The sequence below is a fragment of the Brienomyrus brachyistius genome, chromosome 14, assembly GCF_023856365.1.
Source record: "Brienomyrus brachyistius isolate T26 chromosome 14, BBRACH_0.4, whole genome shotgun sequence".
In the NCBI taxonomy this organism is placed as follows: Eukaryota; Metazoa; Chordata; class Actinopteri; order Osteoglossiformes; family Mormyridae; genus Brienomyrus; species Brienomyrus brachyistius.
The window spans coordinates 13798797-13810566 of record NC_064546.1 but is presented as its reverse complement, the minus strand read 5'-3'; the positions used below and the strand labels follow the sequence as shown (position 1 = coordinate 13810566).

At 43.2% G+C, this 11770-nt stretch overlaps 2 protein-coding genes across 2 annotated transcripts; both read right to left on the bottom strand.

Annotated features, from left to right (window-relative positions):
* Window positions 1–785: 785 nt before the first annotated feature.
* Window positions 786–2807, bottom strand: LOC125707490 (G-protein coupled receptor family C group 5 member B-like). The gene is made up of 2 exons (XM_048974701.1): window positions 2711–2807; window positions 786–1193 (listed from the first exon to the last, which is right to left on the bottom strand). Exons 1-2 carry the CDS (start codon window positions 2718–2720, stop codon window positions 793–795), a joined length of 411 nt encoding a protein of 136 aa, XP_048830658.1. The 5' UTR covers window positions 2721–2807; the 3' UTR covers window positions 786–792.
* A 133-nt stretch (window positions 2808–2940) lies between these two features.
* Window positions 2941–11721, bottom strand: psen1 (presenilin 1). The gene is made up of 11 exons (XM_048974700.1): window positions 11565–11721; window positions 10018–10100; window positions 9320–9582; window positions 8927–9068; window positions 7112–7179; window positions 6465–6685; window positions 5853–5951; window positions 5574–5651; window positions 5238–5402; window positions 4869–4987; window positions 2941–4137 (listed from the first exon to the last, which is right to left on the bottom strand). Exons 2-11 carry the CDS (start codon window positions 10045–10047, stop codon window positions 3982–3984), a joined length of 1341 nt encoding a protein of 446 aa, XP_048830657.1. The 5' UTR covers window positions 10048–10100; window positions 11565–11721; the 3' UTR covers window positions 2941–3981.
* Between the last annotated feature and the right edge of the window lie 49 nt (window positions 11722–11770).

Genomic DNA, 11770 nt, shown 5'->3' with positions numbered 1-11770 from the left:
TTTCCCAGTCATCTGGGAGATATAATCCCTTCAGCTTGTCCTGAATCTGCCCTGGTACCCCACCCAGTGGCACATATCCGGAAAGGCTGGTCCAGATGGCATCTATGCAAGATGCCCAAACCACCTCCGACGGCTGTGTTTTGACTTCCCTCCAGTTCTCCACAGCAACCCGGACCCGCTCAGCCATGCCTCGGTCCCTAATTGCTGAATCAATTCCTCTGTCAATCTCAAGTTCCATCTTACTCCCGCTGATTTCGATGTGCATCTTCTCATCCGCCTGCTTCACTCTCAGCACCGTAACGGTCAAGTCAGTGCCGGAGGCCCTGATTGGATGATGCAGCAACACGACATCATCTGCAAAGAGCAGGCATGTCGGTTCCTGCCCTCCATACCTAACGCTCTTCCAGCTACAGCTGCGCTTTCATATCCTCTTCATAAAAATCAAGAAAACAAGGTGTCTTCTGGTATCTTTGCTGCGTATATCAATGTAATCAATAAAGGAGACTTGGCAAAACCAGTCTGTCATTAATCCATGCTGGCTATGGCTACAAACCCAATTTCGGCTGGTAGTCTGATCAGCGGCCGAGTTGCAGAAATATTTTAAGGGGGGTGGTGGGGGTGATAAAGTTTACAGCACGAGGGGATGGCAGATGATCACATGGATTATCAAAACATCAATAAGAAGCGAAAAACGAAAACAATCAAACTATTTTGTTTTAACCGTTTTCACTTGATGTTTTTATTATATCTTTGTTTTTATATTATACACGAAAACGTACATTAAAACTTTCATTATTTAGAAACAAAAAAGTTACACCAGGCATGCAATGCACTTTGCAACAGAGCCCCCCAGAGGGCACACTGGGTGATGCGAAGATGCTTGTAGCTCTCAGTGAGGCAGGTGAAGCTGAATTCGCAGAGGCCGACAATGGCGGTGATCAGGAGGAGCAGCAGCACCGTTCCACTGTGCCTCTCAGCGTCCGTGATCCACCACAGGCAGCACAGCGGCACCAAGGCCAGGATCAGCGAGACCAGGGCCACCACACTGACTGGCACCGCCACTCCCCACACCACATTCAGGTCACACAAACCCGCGTTAGGCCTCTTCAGCAAGGGAACACAGCCATAAAGAGAAGCTTCACCGTCTGAAAAGCTGCCGCCCACCTGGGAGAGGATTAGGGGGGTGAAAAACACTGAAAGGAAATGCCAGAGAGAGAGAGAAAGGGAGGGAGACAGAGAAAAAGAGAGAAAGAGATAGAGACCAGTTGATATACAGTGAACCCTTCCACATTGCGGGAGCCCTAATCTTTCTTAGAAAATTCCGTCATGTTTTTGGGTGAAGGAGCCAGCTGAGGGGGAGAATCCACTGCCACCCTCAATCACTTACCATATCCATCCATCCATCCATCCATCCTTCCATCAATCCATCTATCATTTAACTACTTATTCTGATCAGGGTGATTTGCCAGTTATTTTTAAAATCACTGGGTATAGGCTAATTCTGATGCTTGTGTATCAAAATTAGATAAATTTTTCCTTAAAAATCTGCTTAATGACCAAACTGAGTTCTGATCTCCTTTCTCATACACGACAACCCCCCAGAAGTGGTCTTCCAGTGTTTATATTCCATGAAGAGTAATCCAGCAGCGGGGGTGAGACTATAGTGTTAGTGTGATTACATCCAAAACTCCACAGGTAATAATAATAATAGATACTTTATTGATCCCCATGGGGAAATTGTCTTTACGCCTCCCTCAGCTTGCTCCATGTAGAGTAAGCTGTCCGTGAAGGGCTGCCACCCACGATGGCGCCCAGGGAGTTGGGGGTTACAGGCCTTGCTCAAGGACCCACAGACATGCTGTGGCTGGGTTTGAACCGGTGACCTGCTGATTACAGGCACACAGGCTTAGCTCACTGCACCACACACTGTCCCCCAGGTACCACAGTCCCCTGCCTTATAGCAGGAACCTTCCAATTTGGGGGTGTGCAAAGGAGATCAGGCCCCCATGAAAAATAAAGTGGGACCCAGGTAGTGCAAGAAACGCTGAAGGGCAACACCCCTAGTTCTAAGTCACTCATGCTATCAGGCATTCTTGGACAGTAAGGCCGAAATGTCCCAGTGGCCACATGTCCCTAACAGAATTCTAGGCGGAGTGCCAGTCAGACAGTCGGCCAGTTGGCAGTGTGAAGCAGGGGATTTCCATAAGGTCCCCTCTGTTTGTTATTGTGTAAGAGTACAGCCAGGATTTTTATGGTCAAACTCGAATTATTTTATGGCACATCCATCCCAATATAGGTGCCTCAGAATACTTTACATACACATACATAAACCCACACAGCAATAGGATATTATGCAAACAGAAAATGCTTGAATGCATCCAGATGAGTGAAATAAAAAGCCTTTAGTTTGGAGTAGTGGGGTGGGGGTGGGGTGGGGGGGGGGGCTCCCTGAGGTCAACTTTTTGGCAAGTATTTCCGATTTACATGATCAAATATTAGCGGATAGTTATGTAGGTGAGGCGAGTCAGGAAGGCGAGATCCTCTCGTCCAGTTCTGGTTTGATGGACTCTGTTGGAGTTTGTTGACCTTACCAGCTGGGGGTTGCTGTTATCATGAGTTAGAGTATCGCTCCACCAGATCTCACAACTATTTCATTGTTTATCCAGTTGTAAACATTAACATAATATTCTTTGGTATCCTTACTACTTACCGAACATCATCCGTTACAGAAGAAAAGTTCCCCTGATAAGATCCTTCTGTACTTGTACTTCAGAGTAACAGTGAAGTTAGACATCACAGCTGGCAGACGACACGTCACAAAATTCTCATGGAATAGAGAAACTGCAAGCAGATCTAAGGAAAATCGGAATCATTCGTTCACAGAGACCAGGATACAAAACATACACAAAGTAAAATGATGTAAATGGCGCAGAGAGAAGATAACCACTCATGCATCGCCTTTATTTACGAATCGTTTGACAACTTACAAAAGTTGTTGATATATTTTTTTAAAAATGCACAAAACCTCAGTCGAGTGAACTTTTTAAGTGAACCAGTGTCCTGCAGGACCACTTGCATACAGGCAAGTAATTTAAAAAAAATAACAATAATGCATTAAACCACTTCCCCTCTTGTGGAGGACCCATGAAGGCTACAATCAGAAGCAATCCTAGATATTCTTGCAAGGGACATGCATTCTCTGTCCACCAAATTAAAATTTTAAGGATGTCACTGGTTCCTTGCATTCCAGAAAATGCTAAAAGGAGAAAGATATAGCTGCATCTATTTTTGAGCACTGGCAGCAAAAAAAAAAAATAAATTAGACACAGTTGTGAGGCAATGAATAAATCCAAAACGGAGAAGAGAATATATTAACACAACTCAATGGGGAACTTAGAACCTACAGAGAAACACAGGTCAATACAACTGACCATTTCCGAGATGCTCGCCCGTTAATGCAGTGACCGACGTGTCCAAGCTGTATAGATACAAACCGGCTTAATGAGCACATATATAGTTTGCCAGAACTAGAAAAATGATTTGGGTTCAAGTAAGACAGTAAGTGGCATGTCGATTAGGGAATGAAAGCATTTCATACTATTAGTGCTGTTTCTTACATCCCTTGTTTGCAATTATACTGTTAAAATCAGGAATATCAGGAAAGTCCACAGGCAAATTGACATCTCTTTGTCAGCACCATTTAAGGCCAAGGCCTGGATTATTACAAACCTACCAAAGTATGAATTATCCGTAAAATAAAAAAGCTCACAAACCATTGCATTAGAAGAAAATGGAAGAGGTGTTGAAGTGACTAAGAGGTCCCCAGTAAGAAAAACAGTATCTTTAGTCCAGTCAAGTCCAGGAAGGGGCCCAAGGATCAACCTCATATAGCCTCAGAGGAGGACGCTTCTGGGCTTTTCTACAGGAGTTCCTCAGTAGTGGTGCTGCTCAAATCTCGAAGGGAACAAAAACGGTGCCCTGCTAGATGTAGAACTGGTGCACGGCCAACTGGTCCATGAAGGGGCGCACGAGGTTGTCCGTAGCAAAGTAGAAGACCAGGCCGAATGTGATGGAGATTGGCAGGGCGGGAAGGGCTTTCTTAAAGATGGCTAAGAGAAGCAGGGTCAGACACAGGCCCTGGGGAACAAAAAATGTTTATATGTGGATGAAGAACCTGGAAATATTGAGGATATTAATACACACTGATGCACTGTCCTTTTGTTTTATATTTTAATAAATGTTTATAGTACCAATCAAATCTGGACACACCTGCTTTTGTCTATTTAAAGTAATACATATGAAATATTGCAATGACCAGGAGAGGTGTTCAACTCTAAATTTTCTCCTATCCAAATATCCAGAGATTTCTAAATAGCCCCCCTTAGCTTTGATGATGGCATAGCATGCTCTTGACATTCTTTCAGACAGCTTGCGGATGTAGCCACCTGGAATGCTTCTCCAACCGTCCGGAAGGACTTTCTACAAGTTCTGGGCACAAGCTGACTACCTTGCCTTTACTCTTCGATCAAACTCATCCCAAACCAGCTCTATAGGGTTCAGGTTGGGGGATTGTGTGGGGGGGGGGGGGGGGGAGGTCATCTGTCATAGAATCCATCTCTTTCCTTGTTCTGAAGATAATACAATATTTACACAACCCTGAAGCACACTTATCTTGCTGGAAAACCAATGATCCTCAGTATGTGTGTCCAGGCTTTTGATTGGTATTGTATGTATCATAGTAGGTGAAGGTTGGACAACTAGAAAGCTGTAACAGGAAGAGTAACCTCCGGAAGAGGAAGCAGCATTGCATCTACAGGGAATGCACAGGGTTACTCAGCAAGTACACAAAGATACTGGGTAGTACTCACAATGAGGATGGCCACGAAGCAGGCAAGCGTGGTATTCCAGTCTCCGCTGGCCGCAGCAGAAGCCTTCCCCACCAACATGCTGTAGAAGATGAAGTCCCCCAAGCCGAGCTTCACACCCCCTGGACATGCATCACAGAACAACATTCGGTTCTCGAAGTCGACACGTTGGAATGCAGGAGAAATGGGCAGGGATACAGATGCGAGTGACTTTGATAAAGGCCAAGCCATTATGGCCGGACGAGCGGGTCAGAGCATCTCCGACACGACAGGGTGTGTACATCTGAACCAGAGGGCAGAGACCGACTCCAGAAGTAAAATCACTTCTGCCGTGGTCTTTTCATGACTTCATGAAGATCGCCGGGCACTCACGCTCCTCATCATCAGACGGGTCGGCAGGGGGGCGGGCAGAGGGCATCCCCTGGACCTCCCTCCTCGTCTCTTCGGTGGACTGCAAGTTGCCCAACTGGTGCTGCTGCTGCCCCACCCAGGCAGTGGTGAAGCCCCCATCGTCTTCCGCTTGCTGGTCTGGGACAGCTTTGGAGAGAGACGGAAAGCTCACCAGACTATTTTGGCAAAAATCAGTAAATAAAAGCAACCGCTGCGATATCATGAAAATGGAGTATTACTGCGGGGTGTTTTGTAGTAAATGACATTTTCCTGTGTTTCAGTAGAGTCATCGACGAGAGCTGAAGCTCTGCCAGGTACCTGGGTTCTCAGGCTGGGACGTCTTGTTTTTTCGGCTCTCCCTGCTGTCTGCCATGCCCACCAGCCATACCATTGTAGCTGAACAAATAGTACAGGCAAAGCATCAAGTGTCAAGAGTTTCAAATGCAACCACTTCCGTTTACCTCAAACCACTATATGGTAACATGACTACGAGCACAGAGTCCTGTGGGATCGCGATGAGTGCTACTGGTAAGGAGCAGTCGATGTGCAAACTGAAATATCACACGGTGGAGCAGTGTGTGCGTGAGCATGTCTTACAGGAATAGATCAGAGCAGGGAAGATGGGCTCGTCCCGCTCCTGTGCGGTTTCCACCAGAATACGCAACGGCCCCTTGGGACAGAGCACAGCCAGCAAGTCTGCGCAGAGGAGAGAGAGGGCTTCGAGTTGGACATTACCAAGAAAAAGGACAGGTATCGGACAGCACGGGACTAACAGAGAGAGAGAGAGAGATGCAAAAGAAAACAGCCTCTTTCGGGACCATGGTTTAACATATCGGGGCATAAATAATAATCAGAGTTGGTAATGCCCAGGTAACAGACAACAAATAACATGTCATTCATTTCATATGTATTATAAACAGTTACCCAGAAAGCAACAGTAATGGGGGACAAAATAATGACACCCCAAGTACTGTTCCTACCCCGTATTGATGTTGCATGAAATCTGAAAAATCTGCATTACTGCCAGCTCATCAAGATCAGCAGTGGGGAGTCCTGGTTTACGTAACATGGAATCCAGCTAAGAACTAAAAACGTGAGAATTTTGTCCCAATCAATTCTCATGTCCTTGGTATACACAGTGATTAAAAATAAATGAAGCTGTCATCAGTGCTCTCAGCCGGGGAGTCCATGAAATGACCCCTCCCTCACCGTATACGGAAATGACCGCGAGGATGAGCCAGGCAGTCCACTCCGGCAGGTATTTAATGAAGACGAGGGCCATGAGGGCGCTGATCATGATAAGGTAGGCCTGCTGAAGCCGGAGCGGGCCTTTCCAGTGGATGCAGATCATGCCCACCACTCCGAAGTTCCAGATGATGACAGCCAGCGTTAAGTAGTCCATGGCCACGTTGTAGGTCTTAAAAACCTCCCTGTGAAACAACATGACATATGCGTCACCTCAGTGATTCCACAGCGCACATCTCAGTGACTAAGCTTACCACATTCTCGTGAAAAGCACAACATCTACTCAGCCTGACTAAAAACCATTGTGTGCAATGTACGCAAGCTTTTTTTTTGTCACTTTTCAAGCCAATATAATTTTTTTTTTAGAAATAGCATTGTAGCAAGATTACCGCCACATATAAAATATCTATTTACATAACTGGAATTTGTAGTCTTAAAAAAAACAACATTTACTTATAAAAAAAAAAAAAATACTTAAGGTTTTATATGACAACATGTTGTGAGCTCTACCAGACAGACTTCAAAGACTTCTTACCAGACAGCATTTCCCACTGGATGGTAGATTTTTCAAATGAAATGCAGATGAAGTGCAGAGACACAGAAGGACTCACCCCAGATAGATGAAGGAAAAGAAAAACAGCAGCAGCAATGAGGAGATGAATAGCCAGCCATGGATCACCTAGACAGGTAACAGCATCAACGGCATGTGAGAATAGGAGCTGAAAAGATCAGAAATAAATGATACCACATAGAAACTGTACATAATAAAAATACAAATATGCTCAGGTTTCCACACTCAAAAGAGTTTTTGTCCTTGAATGGCCTACACAGAGCATTCTACCTTTACAAAGCACTTCAACATAAAAAAAGGTTCCTAGCCAGTGCAAAAATATAGTATTTAACAATTAACAGCAGCTGAATTATAAGCAGACTCCATTAGAACTGATCTTACTTATTCCATTATAACTGGTATTTGAAAGGTAAACCCTGAAAGACCAGCAATGATTCTGCCTGATGACCAGCATGATAAAATATGACTACCCAGGATTAAACAGCGTCGCGATTCCTTTAAGAGGGATGTAATAATGCTTTGCGGGCGACTATTCGCAAAACTTCTGATCTGTAACAATTGTATCCAATATCCAGCTTCTTTTAACCTCATTCATGCTTCACACAGTAATGGAAACACTGTACTGCAGTGAACATTCCCAGACACACACATTTCATTTATTCTCCCACCCCAAGCCAGCATTCTTGGAACAACCCCCGAGGCAAACATGACCCACCCAGAACACCACCTGTGTAGGCATGTACAGTAAAAGACTGGTTCCCCCCCATACAATATGGTCATATGCCTCTAATACTCTCTAGCACAATGTTTCCCAACCCAGTCCTCAGGGACCCTCAGAAAGTCCACATTTTTGCTCCCTCTTAGTTCATAAGACACCTATATCAGATAGCCAGTGTTCCTGATTGGCTGAAAGCTGGGAGGGAGGAAGCATATGGGTCCCCATGGAGTGGGTTAGGAAACACTGATCTAGCGTTTACTAGTAGGAAAACAAAGCCACAGGTATTCATTGCATTTCTGTAAGCAGAGTATTATTTACATTAACAAGAACTGTAGACTGAACAGTTTCTACAGCTGATTTGAAGGACAAACCCTTCACTGCCCCTTCACTTAACATCCATACAAATGAAAGTTGGGCAGATGAAAAGAATCATCAGTTAATGCTTCCACCCAGTTCATTATTTGTTCCACAAGCTAATTCCTGGGAAATGCTAGCAATCCCTTAGAACCAGTACAACAACATCCTTCTGCGAGCAGTGTCACTTCTCAACAAGGCCTTCCGATCAGCACACCCTCCATTACTTCACCACCACATTCGCAATTTTACAAAAGAGCAATAATGAAATTAAATCTGAACTGTACTACAAATCTACACTCACACGCACTTTACTGGAACAGGTCCATTATTTATTTAAGCCCCCATATTTATTTTTATCTGTACAGAGACGTCTCACTGCCAACCACACTGCAAATTCCATGCCCTTACGAAATGCGCTGTTACTCTATATGCAGTACATTTTCTTTGCATGCAGCAACAAACCAGAACAAAAATGCTTGTACGCGCATGGTAGCTTGTTGATTCTACCAACTGTAGTGCCACTAGCTTCACCTTTCCATTGAAACATGCAAAATAAAACAGTGTTATATTCCTGCAAAAGTCAGTCAAAACAGTTGACGGAACGAGTAAATTTAACAGTAAGTGCGAATTGAGTCCACTGCTCATCACCAACAAGCATTAACCACTTCCCATTTATTATCTTACTCCATCTCACCAATGAAAACAGGAAGTGACTGACACTGCGGTCTCTTTTCTCCCATTAATACCCAAAAAGTGTATTCTGATAACAGCAGAGCCAACCTTGTAGCAGCGGTACTTATAGAGCAAGACCAAAATGAGGGTCATGACCACGATGACACTGATCATGATGGCAGCGTTGAGGATAGAGTTCAGTGCACGCTGTCCCACCGTCTCCGTATCCTCTCTGAAGGGGGTGTAAATTCTGGAAAACATTACCAAAACAATCACTTATATCGCACGTGTTATTTTACGGCAGCACGCAGAACATCACTATACAAATTTAGAAAGCACAACGCACTTAACATCTAAATCTTAGCATGCATAGTCACAGCATTTTAGCCTTTCAATTCTGATATATGAGACAGTGGTCTATTGGCTTTGTATTTAATATCACCTTTCCCACACTTGTTATTGTATCATTCCCCCGCATTTCCCATAAGCACCAGTACTCACAGCTGCTGTCCATCATTCTGTGTATAGAAGCTGACAGACTTGATTGTTGCCACAACGACCACCATGCAGAGTGTGACAGGGACAAACAGCATGATAACGTGCTTTGCACCGTATTTTAGGGTCAGCTCTTCGTCGTCATCTTCCTCAGCCTGAATGACCCGTGCTGAGGGTGGCTGGCCATTCAGCTCTGTGTCACCCTGCCCGCGGCCTGCAGCGCCCCCTGGCTCTGTGGGCCGGCGATGCGTCTCTGTGTCTTCACTTGACTGGAAGAAGTAAATCGCAAATAAGTTTCAGGGTTGAAGCTACATCACCCTAAAAATTTTAAACTGTCTAATAGGAGTTATATTATACTGCAATGCAAGTGCTGGGCACCGAGCTGGTTATTTCCACAGTAATGCACTTCAACAAATATCATTGTTCTCTCTGAAAAACTCATAAAATTATGGAGGACAGGGAAGATCAAATCGCAATAAAGTTAAAAAGAAGGCTTCAGTTATATGTCTTAGCAGTGAAAGAACTGCTGAATGACTTTATACAGATGTTTGCTTTTAATACCACAGTAAACAGAGGATACTAATGTATGTAATACCCTTGGGTAAGATTTTTTAAACTTGAAGTATATCTCACTATTCCCATAATTAACGGAGTGTTGCAGGGCACATAATGAATTCCGAAGGAGGAGAGAATATCACACTTACCACATTATTCTGGTGATATTCATCAGCCATTGGAACACAAAACAATAGTCTTCCTACATACAATCCAATATCCACAGATGTTCCTGTAGCAAGAAAAATATATCTTATGAACATGGTATAAGACCTCTGGATAGAACCTGCGGTCCAAGCACAAGAGGTGCTGAGCTCGGATACACAGTAACATACTGTAGTGTAAACACAACACTATTTAAAATAAATGAAAATATATGAATGCTAGACCCTGACAGACCCGTTTCTTTGGGAAGCACTTAAATACACAACTGGCACCAAAGGTCTATGCCCTAACAGTAATAAATTATATTATATAAGTATTTTTAGTATAATTATATAAGTAAATTAAATTAAGAGTGGATCAGTGCTGGAATTGGCCTCAACTATTTTCCTTTTTTGAACAAACCCTTAGCACAGACCTTTTCTTAAAAGGAAACATTGATAGAATTTTCTAGTATATTCACAGGGACCAATAAAGTTAGATCATAATCTTAAAACTTTCTTCAATTCTTTGGGCATCTGACAGAAGCAACAGAAATCAAACCTTCCAGCGTTCTTGTGAAAACAGAATTCTAACATTTCAGTTACTGTATTTCCTGTAAATAATTATAGCAATACTCAATAAGTAAACCAGCACACTACATTAAAGTGTGAAACCTAAATTCCATACGTGTCATCTTACTTATTCTTTCAATAAATAAAACAACAGTAAAATTTAAGCCATTTATTTACGAAGCAGAGTATTTCGTAAAGGCATTTATGACCAGTATATTGCTCCAGGGTACAAAGGCATCAACTTACTCAGACTTTAAACTTACTCATTCATAAAACTGTCTGCTTTCGAAAACTGCTAAATTCGTGGATTATAAGGCACCCGACTCAAAATCACCGAACTGTAAACAGATCCTGAAGTTTTTTTTATTATTATATTATTGTATTCATGCGAGCCTGTTCTCCTGTCGTCAGAATAATAATTTATTGTTTTCCCACGAGCCCCCTGGCTGAGTACTATTGTACTTCACCGTATTATCCAAGTTTGACAATGACAAATTTTAACCTGAATGAATGAACTTCACTTGTTTACAAGGAGCAGCACAACTCCCACTTCGAAAGTTAATGTTTTCATATTATAATACTGTTCGGTTTAATTGCTGCACCAGCCCCCCAAGGCAGGCAACCAAATTATTCGACGAATAAACCGAGTTATTACATTAAAGTTTCCAGCCGACAACATAGCTGCTTGCATATCCCCCAAAATTAACAAAAGATTTTGGCTAATGAAAATAGATCAACGCTAAAACTGTGTATGACTTTTAGTTAAGCAATGTTTGTAATTACGACAGAAACTACTGTGATGTATAATGTGCAAGTTACAACCCGTAAATGTGACTACATTGCACTAAACGCTAGCTATTTTACGTCCGTTTTCGTAACTTCGTAAAAACAGCTAACAGTACTATTAGCACAACAATACATTGATCATTTTAAAAGACGTGTCGTATTGTACATAATTTCCACCACAAACGATTCCATACCTATAACAGTTGGCTATGATTTTTCCAAAACGTCCCAACAACACAAACGTGTAGCTGAGCTGCTACCTCCGCTTAGTGTCGGTTGTTTTCTAGCGTTTCTCAGCTCAACGACCGCTTCCGGTTGTGATACTTCCGCTTCCGCTTTGCAATGAGCAAATACACAATGAGCATCGTCAGCAGGGCGCTACTGCGTAGGTAGTTTCCTC